We start from the raw sequence: 18,218 nt of genomic DNA on the forward strand, positions 1-18,218 counted from the left end.
TTTGTTGCTTAAAAACATGGGCTGATTTTCACAGTGGTCTGAACAAAAACAACAAACAGACTTATTGAAAAGTGAATTCATTATCTGCCAGTAGGTGGCGCTATTGGCAGAAATATAAAGGTTTCCCTGTACACAAAACAGCAACTAACTTTAAAATGTGCAGTGCTCATGTTTATTCAATAAAATCATCATCACTACTCTTGTCTTTCCGTCCCCACATTTAAGACCTCCTGAAACCATAATTTTGACTTTCTTATACCATTTAAGACTTTGTATGGACTTAAATTTGATGCAGTTAAATTTCAGACTTTTTAAGGACTTTGTCAGCTTTCCTAATTTTTGAGAATGCCATTGTTTTTCACTCACTGAAAATGTAATCTGTCTGCGCACCATTCTCTGCTCTCTTCAGCACACGTCTGACTGTAGCAAAGGTTAACTGTAGTAGCAACCTGTGGTGCTGTAGTACCCAAATGGCTCTACTGAGCTGACCTTGTATTGCTTGATATCAATTTTACTTTATTAGAAAATAATGTTTGGCATTTATTTATTTCATTATGTCAAAAGGCTTTGTGGTCTAGATGGCTGCAGCTTGCAGTCTAATAAGTACTTCTTGGAGCCTATTTGCCTATACACATTTCAAGATGACTGTTTTTGGATTGTTTCTAGAGTTCCTCAGAACTGCGCCAGGAACTACAATCTTTTGTCCTGTGATTCAGATAAAGACAAGGTCAGGTGTAGATATGGAATTAGATCTGCAAATGAGTGTGGCATGTGCCACCAACCTGCAGGATTCAATTTGGACCAGGTGAGGAATAATATATAACCATGTATATTGCCATGGACAGCAATGAAATATACAGTTAACTGGCCATTACACAAAAAAGAGAAGTGTTTCCTTTCATTCATCATGTTCTTAGCTGACTTGGTTGCTAATAATGAGTTTATTTAGTTAATTTCTTTCTTCTTTCCAGAGCACCTGTACTCTCTCAAACTTTGTTAATGCTTCACGTGGTATTTATGCATTCGAGCTGGTCATGGAAGACTATCCCACCCAGAACATAACTCTAAACTACACCGCCATGACCGCGGTGGTCAGGTCTCCCTTCATTAATTCATCTTCCAATCCACCATTGAGCAAAATACCTCTCCAGTTTGCAGTAGAAGGTACCGTTCGCTGCTGAAATCAGTTTTTTAATTGTGTTGTTCTGCCACAGTCTTTATATTATCGTTTGGTTTTAGTGGAAGCTCCTGCACCATCTTGCATCGAGGGTGAATATCTACCTCGGTTCATCCACCCAACACCTAATCAGGGAGAACATCTACAGGCTCGTGTCAATCAGGAGCTAGAGATCAGAGTAAAGGCTACTGCAACCTTCTCAAGGTATGATGGAAATGTCCGATAAAAGTAAATAATTTTTTTTTCTGGACCAGGGGTGTCCAGTCCTACTCCTGGATGGCCAACGTCCTGTAGAGTTTAGCTCCAACACACTGGAAATTACTAGTAACAGGTAGACCATGATTTGGCAGTTCCAGGTGTGTTTAATTAAGTTATGAGCCAAAATACTCCAGGAACAGGTTTGGACACCCCTGGACTAGGTGAGACTAGATTTTCAAACTACTTTCTGAGCTCAACCTACATCCTTAACTTTAACAGTTCACAACTCCTTCTGAGATAACTTTCCTCAGAGCATAAACTGGATTAATATAGATCATGAATGTTCAGTCCTGCTCCTGGAGAGTCAACATCCTACAGAGTTTAATTCAAATATATTCAATTCAAGTTTATTTGTATAGCGCTATTTATGATACAAATCAATGCAAAGCAACTTTACAGAAAATGAAGTTTCTACAACATTTAGTAGTAGCTTATAAGTGGTGACTGTCAGTTTATGTGCATATGACAGGAATTTTCAAAAAAATTAATACAAGAAATAGCCAGACGATGAACACTATTAACAGCAATTATTATGTGATTGCATAGTAAGTTGCAATATTTGTTAGTTCTGTATGTTGATTCCATTTTCGCATCATATGAGGTCTTCTGAGGGGTTTGCATCATCACTTCTTAGGTGTTCTGGATCCAGTTTAGCAAAATACAAATCTAGCAAATAGATTCTTTATAAGCTTTCCATTCAAAAACACTGATCTGTCATCGATGCTTGAGGCTTAGATCTTTATAATGATATATAGTTTGTCAAGGTTCAATTTGTCACATTTCATTTAATCTATTCGTAAACATTGACATGTGTGATCTGAGAGGAGTTGAGGACTCAAGCGTCAGGGTGCAGGCTAAGAGGTTAATCAGTTCCAACACACTTGCCTAGAAGTTTAAGTCTGGAGGTAAACACTGCCAGGGAGTAGCCCTCTTGAGACAGGTTCGTACAATTGTACAACAAAGATTGGCTTAACAATTTCCAGCCCAAAAGCTATCCATCAAAAACATTCACTTCCAAAAGAATGTATTATAATTATATTGTCATGTTAACCAAGGTTGATAAAGACCATTTTTACTGTGGGCAGTGGAAGGCCTTGGAGTCAAAAACGTTGAAAATCGCTAATCTAGATCTTTACTATAAAGGGTTAATTTTATTTCAGTTTCTAATCAAATATATGTGCATCCTATTTTTCAGGATCAGTGATGTGGTTTTTAGTGGACCTCTGAACAGCACGAAGGAGACGACCACTACTGGGGAGTATGTCATCAACTGGACACCAACGTCAGAGAATTATGACCAACATTTTCCAATTTGCTTCATTGCAGAGGGGCAAAATGGGTATGATTACACAGTGAGATTAATTCAATAAAAACGTGCCATATCAAATAAAGCTGATCAATCTTCTTAATATTTTAGGTCTAGGAATTATCAATCTGAGATGAGGTGTGTAATTGTTGTGGTGGAGGCTGCAGGTAATTTACAGTGTTCATTAAAATGCATCTTAATATTAGTTTTTGTTTTACTTCCAACCCGGAATATGTGACTGTGCCTACATTTCTGCAAAACCTTTTTCATTGTAGATGTGGGATTATTAAATAGCACGCAGCCATGAACAAAACATTCCTGACCATAAATCTAATCGATAGTGTTAGCAAATATGAGATTAAAACACATTTGTTAAAGCCACCATGCCATTTGAGATTGTGTCTACAAGCCTTTTGGCTCTTTTTTGGAGTGTTGTGACTCATGTTTCACTGGACTTATAACAGACATTGCAACATAAATGCAACATTATACCCGGTGGGCTACCTAGCATGTTTGCAATATCAGAAAAGCCATACATATGGAATTTATGCATTTAGCAGACGCTTGTATCCAAAGCGACCTACAGTGCATCCAGGTTCACAGTTTTTACCTAACATATGTTCCCTGGGAATTGAACCTACAACCTTGTTCTGCTAACGCAATGCTCTACCGCTTGAGCCACAGGAACACATATGGAACTGGTGATACAAACATCAAACTGAATTAGTTTACAAATCATGTGCTTATTATTAAAATTGTGCAACGAAACCACACAGTTAAGCCTTTATTCATCAATAATCTGCCCAGAAATCATTATTTGTGTGAATGGTGACAAAAGTTATAGTTTTATATTTTACTGCCACTTGTATATATACAGGTAGAGGTCTGCAAAATTCAGCAGTGTAAGGTTTTTCCAATGAGCATGGATTGTTTAAGTTTTTTAAATTCCTGTATATTTGAATAATACTATGCTCTTGAAGCAAATGGATGTTTATATATCTGCATTCTTATAATCATTCTGTATTTGTTCAAGGTCCAAGAGCACAAGTGATCTGCACTAAGGACAGAATGTCAGTGTCAATAGAAAGAGCCACTATTTCGGGTATTCATGGAGATCACTTGCGGCTGAACAACAATGCTTCCTGTGCAGTTTCTTCCAACAACACGCATGTGTTTACAACTTTCTCTCTAAGCGGATGCGGTACTCAGATTGAAGTAAGAAGTGCAATAAGTTTTAATAAATACTGTATAAATAAAAACTTTCACTGCATCTAAACTAATATTTGTTTTTTTTGTAGGAGACTGATGAACATATTTCTTTCAAGAACACAATTGTTACCTATGATAATCCAAACCACATCATAACCAGGAAAAATATATTTGAAATTGAAGTTATGTGTAAATACCAGAAAAAGAGCAGCATCACCACGAGGTTTGATGCTCACAGGCCAGCCGTCAACTTCACAGAGAGAGGATTCGGCTCATTCAGCTATAAGTTTGAGTTTTATCAGTCTGGTTCCTTCATAAACACAAGAAATCCCAGCAGCTACCCACTGGATTACAACGTTGGAGATAGGATCTACATGGAGATCGCCCCTGTCAATGTCATACAAAACACTGAGGTCTTCCTTGAGTCCTGTGTAGCTACACCCTATGATAATCCCAATTATCCCATCTCTTATCCCATCATCACAAATGGGTAAGAATACAAAATCACTAAAATCTATAAACCCATATGTTTTACACAATGGCATTTCAATTAAAATATGTCAGGTTTATGTGTGGCACAGAAACACAGTTTGATTGTCATATTCCAGACTAAATCAGTATATCTTCTTGCCAGGTTGCAATTAAACAACAGACATTTTAGACAAGTGTTGTGTAAAATCGGATTAATCTCGGATATATGTTATATATATATATATATATATATATATATATATATATATAATATATGTATATACGTGTGTTTGTGTGTGTGTGGTTTTTATTGATTTCTGTTTAAGTTTTATTGTTAGTTATTTTATGTAAATGAAAAAAGAATGTAGGCTGAAGTAAAATGTTATTTTTAAAAATATATTTTTTAGTTAACAATTGTACACACACACACACGTCATTTTCCAACAAATTAATTGAATCCAATTTTTCACTGTATGTCAGATGTGGGGTTGATGAAACTGTTAACATCCACACAAGTCACCAGCCCAATGTACAGTTCAGTTTGGAGGCTTTCAAGTTTATTGGACAATATGACCAGGTAAGGTTGGAAAAAAACATACAAAAGTAGGATGTACATACCTTATTTTACTGGAATAGTGAATGTGTTTTTTGAATTGTCCCTCTAGGTGTTTATCAGCTGCTTCATTATTATATGTGAAGCTAACAATCCCAACACGCGTTGCGCTAAGGGATGCACCAATGGGACACAGGTTGCACCACCCTCACATGTTCACAAAAGAGAAGCAGCCATCCAGACTGAAAGCCACTTCATCTCCCAGGGACCACTGCGGCTGAAGAGGAGTGCATCATTTACTGGTACATCCTAACTTGGTCATTTATGTGGATTGTTTTATCAAAAGATAATGTTTTAACAGGTAATATCCTTTATTCCTTTAAAGATGCCATCAGCCAAACCTTGAACCTGAACCTTGTTTTTGTGGCCGGATGTGTTGTATCAGTAGTTGCCATGGTGTGTGGAATGATGGTCTACAAATCCAGGGGTTCAAAGGTCAACTACCAACTTCTGAAATCAGATGAGATTTAATCAGATTGGTTCAGACTACAATGAAATAATGGCAAACAGCTAGTTAACATATTTTGGTGGCATGTATTTCTACAGTTTCTGCAAAAAAATATAATTTTTGGTTTGGTAATATTGTAACAAAAACAAACAAACAAACAAAAATTATTTCTTGTCTGTATTATTAATTGTCTCTTTGTGAACTGCTTGTGGTGTTGTTTACATGAATTCCAATATATATGGAAAATTGAAATATATTAAATGTACTGAATAAAAAGAGAGAAATATATGCTATTAATTCAATTTCAAAAGCAATCATTACTAGTGTGATCATAATAATTACATTATAGATATATTTTGGCAGTGAAAAATCCCAGTGCGTGTTGATTCAAGTTGGCGTCATCTGGGGCCCACTCAGGGGGTCAGCATCATCTCTTCACAGGTGTTGGGTCATCTGCAGTGTTGGGAAGGTTACTTTGGAAATGTAATAGGTTACTGATTACAAGTTACCCTGTTTAAAATGTAATAGTAGTGTAACTTTTTCAATTACTTTATTAAAGTAATGTAACTAATTACTTTTGAGTACTTTTTGATTACTTTTCTAAATGTGTAAAAATTAAAGAATAATAAATAAAAGCATATACATCAACTTAAATACAGTTATCTAATAAGCATGTATAATATTCTGTGTAATAAACTCCTGAAACATTGGTGTTTTTTTAAACTGCTGTCTCTGTATATGATGATGGTTTTCTCAAAATAAGTAAAATGCACATGAAGTGACACAGAGCAGTTCTAGAAATTGTTTATGTGCTCGTGTACTCCTATATTGAGATGGCAGAGGTTGAAAACACTGCGAGCTTCAGTAGGCCTATGTGTAGTAAATGAAACCATGTCTTTGCCATTAATTTACAGGAGGGGCGGACTGGGAAAAAAATTCAAACTGGAAAATTCAAACTCATACAAACAAATTTATGGACAAAACTATTTTTTGTTTGGACGTGACATAAAAAAAGGTTTAAATCTTTAATTTGGGGACATGCAAAATAACTAAAGGTTATCTCCTGAACTGCACCTTCACTTCCATTTTTCTCTTCAGTCTCTTTATTTTGCCCTGTTATCCATCTCTCTCATGACTTTAAACTCAAGATTGAACAAAACTATACTTTACAATACTCTACAATACTACAATATCTTTATAGAAAAATCCTAATACTGTACACGAGTTATGTTTTTCCCTTACAAAAAATTACCATGCTTTTATTAGCCTATATAAAAGTAAAATAACCTTGTTTTTTTTTTTTTTTTGCAAATGGATTTGTATTTATTTTTAAATAAATACATTTGTAAAATAATTTTACATTTTTGATTATCACAGTTAAACGATAGTAACCATTTTCTCTGGATTTATAGTTAAATATTAAAATGTTAATTTTCGTAAGGGTTGTGTTGTTGTCTGTTGTAGCTCCCCCTAAACCTATAAAATAAATCGGATTTTTTTTTTCAGCTAAATTCCTACTGTAACATTACTACAGATAATAATGATGTCCTTTATATAGTATTTTGAGTGATAACTGATGAGCAACGTGCTGCTGCTTGATTAAATAAATAAAAAACAAAGACAAAAAAGCATCTTTACAGATGAAACTGACCTGAAACCCTGAACAGTAGTTCTGCTTCTCTGCTCCAGCAGTCCACTCTATTCTCTCTCTCTCTCTCTCTCTCTCTCTCTCTCTCTCTCTCTCTCTCTCGCATTGATTACTCTGAGTCTGATCCAAACCGTTTGGCGGAGGCGCGGAGAGCGCGCGAGTCATGACTAACACTTCATGACTTAGGGTGTACTCACACTAGGCACGGTTGCCATGAACCGGGCCCGAGTACGATTGTCCCTCCTCCCCACTCCCCCTCTGGTCTGCACTCACATAGGGTTTCAGTATTCGTGCCGGAGCATGCTTACGTCATTATGGTGCGCAACGGTTTCGGGATAAACAGGAAGAGCGGCGCTCTCTGAACACAATGGAGTCAATCGCTCTGTTTTCTTTTTGGATAATTTTGTGTCGTTTGGTCCACAGCCCTCTCACAGCCTGTTGTTAAACAGATGTGTCGCCTTAGTGGCGCGGAAATTTTTACGTAATCGTGCTGCTCGTATGAGGAGGTTTGCAAGGTACCAGCTGAAGTGCAGCAAGGACTTTGCAGCTGCAGTTTTGGAGCGTTGCAAAACCGTGACGCCACGCGTCCTGTTCCGTGCTCCAGCACGGTTAGCGCTCAGACTGCATGCGAACCGCGCCCGAGTCCAACTGAACCGTGCTCTGGCCCACCTCTTCCAAGCGGGCCAGGGCCGGCTAATCGAGCCGCGCCCGGGCACAGTTCGGAGCACTCACACTAGTCAAACGAACCGCGCTTTGGTGGTCAAACGCACTCGGGCACGGTTCAAACTGGCTAGTGTGAGTACACCCTTATTAGAGATTTAATTATCAAATGGCGGATTCGCAAATGATCGCTTTAGTACATGCGGCAGACAATTATACAATAATGATATTAAATGGTGGGGCAAAATCGGCTGCCAGGCCACCAGGAATTGTCCCGGTTCTCCCAGTGTCCAGTCCGCACCTGATTTCCACAGACATGCAGAATGTGCAAGTCATATATTGCATTTTTGGGGCTTTATATTCACAGACACTAGTCGATGTCATGTTTTCATTCAAGTGTACTGACCTACTTTTGATTTAGTCATCCAAAATGTGGCATATTCCGTCCGAGTTTTTATGACTGGATTCTACGAACCAGACTGTATTTCCGCATCCCGGAAATTATTAGGGCGGTATTTCTCAGAATAGTCAGTGCAATTTGGGAAAGAAATCAGTTAAATCTGTATGTGGATGTGTGTAAATATTCAAATGTAATCCCCTTTGTAATCGTAAAAAATTTCATAAGTAACTGTAATTTAATTACTCATTTTTTCTTAGTAACTGTAACTAATTACAGTTACAATAATTTTGTAATTAAATTACGTAACGCTGTTACATGTAACTATTTACTCCCCAACACTGGTCATCTGAGATCTTTCTATGAGCCTGGATCCACGCTTGAGCTGATGTAATCTCTAGATACCTCAATATGGGCATCCCAGTGCAGGAACAGAAAGACAAATGGACAAGAATTAGTGTAGCTGCTTTTCATGCAATGTTTCAGGCAAAAAACATATTTGTGACTTTTATCGAATCTAACTGAGAACAAGGGTATGAGATTCATAATATGAATGCTTGGCTGAATAGATGTGTCTTTAACCTATATTTAATCAGAGAGAATGTGTTTGAGACCCGGACATTATCAGGAAGACTGTTCCAGAGTTTAAGAACCAGATAAGAAAATGCTCTCCCTTCTTTAGTGGACTTAGATATCCTAGGAACTACAAAAAGTTTTGTGACCTTAAAGAGCGTTATCGATTATAGGGCATAAGAAGATCAGTTAAATATACAGGAGCTAAACCATTTAGTGCCTTACAGGTCAGCAGCAATATTTTAGAATAAAGTTGGAGCTTAATAGGTAACCAGTGTAGAGACGATAAAATTGTGGTAAAATAATTATATTTTTTTGACCCAGTAAGGACTCTAGCAGCTGCATTTTTCACTAACTTTAGATTGTTTACTGAAGATACAGGACAACCAGCAAGTAGTGCATTACAGTAATCCAATTCTAGGATTAACTATTTTTTCTGCTTCAGAAACAGATAACATATTCTGTATCTTAGCAATGTTTCTGAGGGTGTTTTTGTAACATATTAAATACAATATTTTATTTTTAAAATAAAACAAATATTTTATTAAAAAGGATTTGAACAGTACATCCTTCTAGTTGCAAATTGTATTCTAAAAGATTCTGTTCATGTTTTTGGTCCATTAAGTAAAACCCCAATCTCTGAATTTAACAGCAGAAAATTACTGTTCATCCAGTCACATATAGCATGGTAAATGATTATGATAGTGGCAGGTAGCCTTGTGCCCGTAATCATTAAACACTTGAAAATTTAAGAGTAAATGTGGGATTAGTTAGTTGGGATTATGTTTCTTTGATTTTGTTCACTTTTTCTATCACATTGTTTGAAATAGTTTATTGCAGTTTCATTATTAAAAAAAAAACAATATTTTACTGTTTAATTGTTATTGTTTGTTTTCCTCGCACTTTGTTTGCTAGTTTTGCTGTCATGACAGCGGGCTCTTGGTGCTCTTGGCTCTCTTTGTTCATATATGGCAATATTCCTGTGAATTTGCTTGATTTAATACAATATTGTTTTAAATCATCTTCACTCAAGATATTATGTTATATTAATATATTGTCCTAGTTTACATACATGGGTAATAACGTAAGTGACACATGGTTTTGGTTTATGATCATGTCTTCATGTCTTGTGCTACCTTGTTTTGTGTCATGGACTTTATGTTGAAGTGTATTTTCTGTTCCTTTTGTTGTTCACTTCTTGTGTTAAGTATTGTTGCTTTGCCTGGCTTGTTAGTTCCCATGGTTACCCTTGTTAGTTGTCATAGTGATTCCTTTACTTCTCCCTCCATGTTAGCCTTGTTATCCTTTCTATAATTTCCTCGTGTATCCTTTGTCTTTAGTCTAGATTTGTTTGTGTAATTTACTGTTTGATGAGTTTGGTCAGTTTTTAATATACCTTGGTTCCTCCACATCACACATAGCATTTCTCAATGATGTTTAAAAAGTTTGTACAAAGACATGAGACAAACTACAGGTGCTCGTCATATACTTAGAACATCATCAAAAAGTTTATTTATTTCACTAATTCCATTCAAAAAGTGAAACTTGTATATTATATTCATTCATTACACAGAGACTGATATATTTCAAATATTTATTTCTTTTAATTTTGATGATTATAACTGACAACTAAGACCGGGCATACACTGTGCGAATTTCATCTGATTTTGAGCCAAATTCTGACTCGTGCGACTCTTTTTCGGGTCGGCTGATTTTCAGCATTTTCGTGCGACATTTGTCGTGCAGTGATTGTGCAGTGTACAAGGGGAAACTAGAGGCGATTAACCTCTCCCGACCGGCATTTGGTTGGTCAGATGGATTTCTGACCTGTCAGCCTCTCGTGAGGTATCGCACTTTTGAAGCAGGGCTACGAACTGATTTTCCGCGTTTCCCTCACTGTGCATGCGCGAAACCATAAATGAAACCATGGTGACACGGCGTGTAGTGTGGACTGAAGTGATGGAGGGAAAACTTGTGGTGTTATGGCAAAGAAAAATAAAAAATAAAAGAGGGACGAAAACGTCTGCTTACCTCCAGTTCGTGTTGCAAAAGGGATAAACCATATTGGCCACGTTTCCGAGCCACCTGCGCTCCCAGAGATGCCGAGGCCCTTTTTTTTTTTTTTTTGGACGTTTCAGCACACAGAATTGCGCATGTCACCAAAGCAGTGCGTTTTTCCCGGGAAAGCATGTTTATTCTGAAACAGCCACAAACATTCGGGTTCTGAGGGATCCTACATGTTGATTCCCCATGTATAGTGTGAGCAGTCAAATCGCAACTCGACGATGGTACTTTGCCGAATTCACACAGAAATCGCACCGTGTATGCCCGGCTTAAGGAAAATCCCATATTCAGTATCTCAGAAAATTAGAATATTGTGAAAAGGTTCAATTGAAGACACCTGGTGCCACACTCTAATCAGGTAATTAACTCAAAACACCTTCAAAGGCCATTAAATGGTCTCTCAGTCTAGTTCTGTAGGCTACACAATCATGGGGAAGACTGCTGACTCGACAGTTGTCCAAAAGACAACCATTGACACCTTGCACAAGGAAGGCAAGACACAAATGGTCACTGTAAAGGAGTGCTTCAAGAACCACTACACACAGACGTATGCAAGACATGGGTTTCAGCTATCGCATTCCTTGTGTCAAGCCACTCTTGAACAACAGACCACGTCAGAAGCGTCTAAAGACAAAAAGGACTGGACTGCTGCTGAGTGGTCCAAAGTTATGTTCTCTGATGAAAGTAAATTTTGCATTTCCTTTGGAAATCAGGGTCCCAGAGTCTGGAGGAATAGAGGAGAGGCACACAATCCACATTGCTTGAGGTCCAGTGTAAAGTTTCCACAGTCAGTGATTGTTTGCGGTGCCATGTCATCTGCTGGTGTTGATCCAATGTGTTTTCTGAGGTCCAAGGTCAACGTAGCCGTATGCCAGGAAGTTTTAGAGCTTCCTGCTACTGACCAACTTTATGGAGATGCAGGTTTCATTTTCCAACAGGACTTGGCACCTGCAGACAGTGCCAAAGCTACCAGTTGTGACGGTGGGTGAAAGGACAGTCTGGAAGCAAATGCGAGTTAACAAGTTTAATGAGATGATATGAATCTGAGCACTCAAACAAACAGGGACGATGAGACAACGATAATCCGTGGTGATGGTGAAGAGGTGAGGAATCCAGTTGAGAGCGGAGAGAAGGTGAGTAATCCGGATGACGTCGGCGTGTAGGCAGCAGGAGAGAGTGGCACAGGAACTGCGGTGAACAGAGCCGAAGGTAAGTGTCCGTGGCTGAGTGAACGTGCGGAGAGTGGATGAGGTTCTAGGGAAAACACAGACCTCCAAACGCAAAACAACACTGAGAGCAAAACGAGCAGGGGAACCACATCGAACATTAGACAACGATCTCACAAACACAAGACGTGAGACAAGCCATTATATAATGGATGAGTAATGAGTGGCAACTGTTGCTGATACAATTAATGGAGACGCCCACAACTAATCAGTGCAGATGCGGAAAACACAGAATTCATCACAAAGTGTAAACACCACGACATCACGGTTTACCAACTGTGACAGTACCCCCCCCCCTCTAAGAACTCCTCCTGGAGTTCCCAGAAGGGCCTGCCTGCTGATTGTAGTCATCAATAAGGGAGTGATCCAATATGTCCCTAGCAGGTACCCAACTCCTCTCCTCCAGACCGTAACCTTCCCAGTCCACCAAATACTGGAATCCTCGTCCCCTCCGTCTCGAGTCCAGAATACGATTAACCGAATATGTCGGTTCCCCATCTACGAGACGTGGCGGCGGGGGAACCGGAGTAGGCGGATTAATACGTGCATAAAACACGGGTTTAATTTTGGACACATGAAAGGCGGGGTGTATCCTCTTGTACGCAGTAGGTAGTTTGAGGCGGACTGTCACCGGACTAAGGATTTTGGTGATAGTGAACGGGCCGATAAATTTGGGAGCTAATTTATTAGAAACGGATCGCAGAGGAATGTTACTGGTAGAAAGCCACACTTTTTGGAGACCAAACATCGCAACGTCCTCTCTAAATCTTGGTTGGCTCGCTCAGATTGTCCGTTGCTTTGGAGGTGATAACCCGACGACAAAGTAATTGACGCCCCTAACAATTTGCAAAACTCTTTCCAAAATTTAGATATAAACTGAGATCCCCTGTCCGAAACCACGTCTACTGGGAGGCCATGAAGCCGAAAGACGTGATCTAAAACAGTGACCACTGTCTCCTAATTCTCCTAATCCTCGCTGTCGGTAATTTGGGCAAGGGAATGAAATGTGCCGCCTTCGAGAACCGGTCCACTACGGTCAAAACGACCGTCATGCCATTAGAGGAAGGGGGGCGGTAACAAAATCTAGAGCGATATGGGACCAGGGTCTCGAAGGGACAGACAGCGGTTGAAGAAGCCCATCAGGTCGGTTAGATGACTTACCACTGGCACAAACTGAGCAAGCCAAAACAAAATCGAGGACATCACGAGCCATACGTGAACACCAGAATCGTTGTCTAACCAACCCATTAGTTCTACTTATCCCTGGGTGACAAGCCACGTTAGAACAATGACCCCACTGGACAACTTCGGACCTTAACTCCTCCGGCACAAATAAACGGTTCGGTGGGCAACCGGACGGAGGCGTTACCCCTTCTAAGGCCGTCTTGACCTTCGACTCGACCTCCCATACGAGCACGATCAAAAAGACGTGACAAAGAATCGGGTTTGATGTTTTTGGAACCCGGGTGGTACAATAGGGTAAATTCAAAACGACCGAAAAAAAGTGCCCACCGAGCCTGCCTGGAATTGAGTCTTTTGGCAGTTCTGATGTATTCTAAATTCTTGTGATCGGTCCAAACAATAAAGGGAACCCCTGAACCCTCCAACCAGTGGCACCACTCCTCTAACACTAATTTGACCGCCAACAACTCTCTATTGCCAATGTCACAATTACGTTCGGCAGGAGATAATCGATGTGAAAAAAACGCACAAGGGTGTACCTTATCGTCAGAAGCAGCACGTTGGGACAACACTGCTCCTACCCCCACCTCTGACGCGTCGACCTCCACCAGGAACTGCCGTGTGGGATCAGGGGCCACAAAGATGGGAGCCGAAACGAAGCGGTTCTTGAGGTTAGTGAACGCAGCCCCAGCTGCGTCCGACTTCCTAAACGGAGTACTGGGGGAGGTCAAGGCTGTCAGAGGTGAGGCTAGTTGGCTGAAATTACAAATGAAACGTCCATAGAAATTGGCGAACCCCAGAAACCGCTGTAGGGCCTTACGGGAGTCTGGAGATTGCCAATCTATCACAGCCTTAACTTTGTCAGGGTCCATACGTATTCCCTCGGACGAAACTATATACCATAAGAAGGAAACAGACTGTGCATGGAATACGCACTTCTCCGCCTTGACAAAAAGCCCATTCTCTAGTAACCTCTGGAGCACTCGTCTGACGTGTTGAACGTGTTCCTGGAGAGATGAAGAAAAAATCAGTATGTCATCCAGGTAGACATATATAAACTGATCTACCATATCTCTCAACACGTCATTCACGAGTGCTTGGAAAACCACGGGCGAGTTGGAAAGCCTGAACGGCATCACCAAGTACTCAAAGTGCCCTCTAGGGGAGTTAAAGGCGGTTTTCCATTCATCCCCCTTCCTGATGCGGACCAAATGATAAGCATTACGTAAATCCAATTTTGTGAATATAGATGCTCCCTGCAACCTCTCGAAAGCTGAAGACATGAGTGGTAAAGGATAAGTATTCTTAATAGTAATGTTGTTCAACTCTCGGTAATCAATACAAGGTCGCAGCGAACCATCCTTCTTACCCACAAAAAAGAACCCCGTCCCCGCTGGAGAAGAGGTAGGACGGATGAACCCAGAGGCTAAGGAATCAGAAATATATTTCTCCATGGCCTCCCTCTCAGGAATAGAAAGAGAGTATAACTTGCCCTTAGGCGGAGACTTACCTGACACTAAGTCTATGGCACAGTCGTAGGGATAATGCGGAGGAAGAGAAGCAGCACGGGACTTACTGAACACTTCCTTCAGGTCCAGATACTCAACGGGCAAAACCATGGTCTCCTTTTGAAAGACAGAAACAGGAACAACAGGACAAGCAGAAACCAGACAAGACTCATGACAACTTTCACTCCACAATGTGACAGTGTTAGAACCCCATTCCACTCGTGGATTATGTTTGGACAACCAGGGGTGACCTAAAACAATGGGAGCAACAGGGGTGTCCATGAGAAAAAAGGATATGGTTTCTTGATGGTTTCCAGAAGTGATCAGTGTGTTGGGTTCTGTATGGTGCGTGACGTGAGGCAGTTCCTGGCCGTTGAGTGCGGTGACATGGAGGGGGAGAGACACAGGAAGGACAGGAATGTTCAGGTGATGTGCAAGTGAGGAATCAATGAAATTACCTTTGGCTCCGGAGTCCAGAAGGGCTTGACACTCATGATGTTGATTCCTCCACCGCAGTCTCACCGGAAGGAGGGTCGATGATGTTGGTGAGGACTTCTCAGCAGAGATCCCACCCGATAGTAGCCTCAGATTTACTATCGGGGTGGCTCTTTTACCGGGCATGAGTAAGTGTTATGAGCCGAGCCTCCACAGTACAAGCACAGTCCTTGGGACCTCCGCTGTTCCCTCTCCCTCCGGGACAGCCAAGCTCTACCCACCTGCATGGGCTCGTGATCGTCGACAGAACCGACCGTGTTCTCTCGACTCAAGCGCCCCCTAACAGGAGAGATGGTAGATCTGGAAGGACTGGTTTGGCGGCCCAGGCGATTAAACTTTGCGTCAACTCGCAATGCCAGTTCAATTAATCCATTGAGAGTAGGGGGCAGCTCGAGGAGGTAGATCTCCTGCCGAACACGGTCAGATAACCCATGAAGGAATCTATCCCACTGCGCCACCTCGTTCCACTGGCACGCGGCCGCCAGGGTGCGGATCTTGATGGAGTAGTCGGTGACGGAAGAAGATCCTTGCCGGAGTTCCGGGAGGCGATGGGCAGCCTCCCTGCCGGTCGTGGCCCGGTCGAAGACTCTCCTCATCTCTTCTGATTGGAGCGTGGAACGAGGCACAACACGGGTGTTGATTCTCCCACACCGCCGTCCCCCATAAGGCAGCCTTGCCAGATAATAGTGTGAGCGTGAACGCTACTTTAGACTCTTCAGTAGCGAAAGAGCGGGGCTGTAGGGTGAAATGCATCAAACAGAAAGGTTCTACAAAATGCTGGCTCACCTGCATAGTTCTCCGGTGCCGGAAGTCGCGGCTCTGGCCGGAAGTGGTCCTGGGGAATCTCCCGGGTGACGGACGGCGCAGGCGGTGTGATGGGCGCAGTGGATGGATCTTCTGGGTGAGCTTGGACACCTGTGCCACCAGCGCTTGTCCGGTGTTCGAGATGCTCTCCTGCTGCTGATCCATTCTCTTGACACTGTGGTGCATGAAGTCGGTGAGGGTATTGGTGCTCGCTGCTTCCATGGTGGTGAGATTGTTATGTGACGGTGGGTGAAAGGACATTCTGGAAGCAAATGCGAGTTAACAAGTTTAATGAGATGATATGAATCTGAGTACACAAACAAACAGGGACGATGAGGCAACGATAATCTGTGGTGATGGTGAAAAGGTGAGGAATCCAGTTGAGGGCAGAGAGAAGGTGAGTAATCCGGATGACGTCGGCGTGTAGGCAGCAGGAGAGAGTGGCACAGGAACTGCGGTGAACAGAGCCCGAAGGTAAGTGTCCATGGCTGAGTGAACGTGCGGAGAGTGGATGAGGTTCTAGGGATCACACAGACATCCAAACGCAAAACAACACTGAGAGCCAAACGAACAGGGGAACCACATCGAACATTAGACAACAATCTCACAAACACAAGACGTGAGACAAGCAATTATATGGTGGATGAGTAATGAGTGGCAGCTGTTGCTGATACAATTAACGGAGTTAATTACTAACTAATCAGTGCAAATGCGGAACACACAGAATTCACCACAAAGTGTAAACACCCCGAGATCACGGTTTACCAACCGTGACACCAGTACCTGGTTTAAAGACCATGGTATTCCTGTTCTTAGTTGGCCAGCAAATTCGCCTGACCTCAACCCCATAGAAAATCTATGGGGTATCATGTAGAGGAAGATGAAATATACCAGACCCAAGAATGCAGCAGAGCTGAAGGCCACTATCAGAGAAACCTGTGCTCTCATAACACCTGAGCAGTGTCACAGACTGATCGACTCCATGCCACGCCGCATTACTGTAGTAATTCAGGCAAAAGGAGCCTCAACTAAGTATTGAGTGCTGTACATGCTCATGCTTTTCATGTTCCTTTCTTTGTATTGGTCTTAAGTAATATTCAAATTTTCAGAGATAATGAATTTGGGATTTTCCTTAGTTGTCAGTTATAATCATCAAAATGAAAATAAATAAACTTTTGAAATATATCAGTCTGTGTGTAATGAATGAATATAATATACAAGTTTCACCTTTTGAATGGAATTAGTGAAATAAATCTACTTTTTGATGATATTCTAATTATATGACCAGCACCTGTATACAATCAAATTAAACTTCATTTTTTTTTTCTAAAGACAGTTTACAAAGTTCTTAGCATGCTGATATATGTTCAAGTGTTATTTTTTTTTCGAATGAGTTTGCTTTCAATTAGTTATTTGATACTATAGGCTAAAAACAGGGTGTGATGTCATGATTATGAGCTTGCGATTGGTTCTGCGTGAGTTTGGGCGGGACTTTGATACCGCAGCTCCACCTCATGACCGCTACAGCGCATACTCAGGCTCCAAAATACATCATTTTGACAAGATAACAGTAGCCATACAGTGAATGTTTTGGCTTTACTTTTCTATAGTGGAAGTGGATATGTGTCATTCAACTTTTTTAATTCAATTCAATTCAATTAACGTTTATTTGTATAGCGCTTTTTACAATACAAATCGTTACAAAGCAACTTTACAGAAAATTATGTTTCTACAATATTTAGTAGTAGCTAGTAGTTTGTGCACATTTGACAGGATTTTATAAAAAATAAAAAATAATAATAATACAAGACGTAGTCAGCTAGACGATGACCTATCAATATTATTAATTAATAGTTATTATATGATGCAGTCACACATGTAGCAATAATTGTTAGTTCTGTTTGTTGATTCAAGGTTAGCATCATCTGGGGTCCTCTGAGGGTCAGCATCATCTCTTCTCAGGTGTTCTGGATCCAGACTGGAGCTTGTGTAAATCCTAGTTACATCCCGTGGCAAAACATAGAAACAAAATAGAGACATCATTAGCATAGCTGCTGATCCAACAAGGTAAAATTAGTTTAACCCAAGCTAATAAATAAAAATGCACATTTGATCAGATGCAACTACACTCACAATTTAAAAGATACATTATTCGTATGCTTGGCGAAAGAGATGTGTT

At 40.7% G+C, this 18,218-nt stretch overlaps 1 protein-coding gene across 1 annotated transcript in view; it reads left to right on the forward strand.

Annotated features, from left to right (window-relative positions):
* Nucleotides 1-18,218, forward strand: part of LOC132123820 (CUB and zona pellucida-like domain-containing protein 1) — a 52,979-nt gene that overhangs the window by 7,802 nt on the left and 26,959 nt on the right. Inside the window, exons 4-13 of the mRNA XM_059534500.1 lie at nucleotides 667-805; nucleotides 972-1,164; nucleotides 1,240-1,381; nucleotides 2,631-2,774; nucleotides 2,853-2,908; nucleotides 3,775-3,956; nucleotides 4,040-4,440; nucleotides 4,902-4,998; nucleotides 5,087-5,276; nucleotides 5,360-5,469. Coding sequence (XP_059390483.1) covers nucleotides 667-805; nucleotides 972-1,164; nucleotides 1,240-1,381; nucleotides 2,631-2,774; nucleotides 2,853-2,908; nucleotides 3,775-3,956; nucleotides 4,040-4,440; nucleotides 4,902-4,998; nucleotides 5,087-5,276; nucleotides 5,360-5,469 — 1,654 coding nt within the window. The remainder of the gene's footprint in view (nucleotides 1-666; nucleotides 806-971; nucleotides 1,165-1,239; nucleotides 1,382-2,630; nucleotides 2,775-2,852; nucleotides 2,909-3,774; nucleotides 3,957-4,039; nucleotides 4,441-4,901; nucleotides 4,999-5,086; nucleotides 5,277-5,359; nucleotides 5,470-18,218) is intronic.

This window comes from Carassius carassius, chromosome 42 (assembly GCF_963082965.1).
Source record: "Carassius carassius chromosome 42, fCarCar2.1, whole genome shotgun sequence".
Lineage (NCBI taxonomy): Eukaryota > Metazoa > Chordata > Actinopteri > Cypriniformes > Cyprinidae > Carassius > Carassius carassius.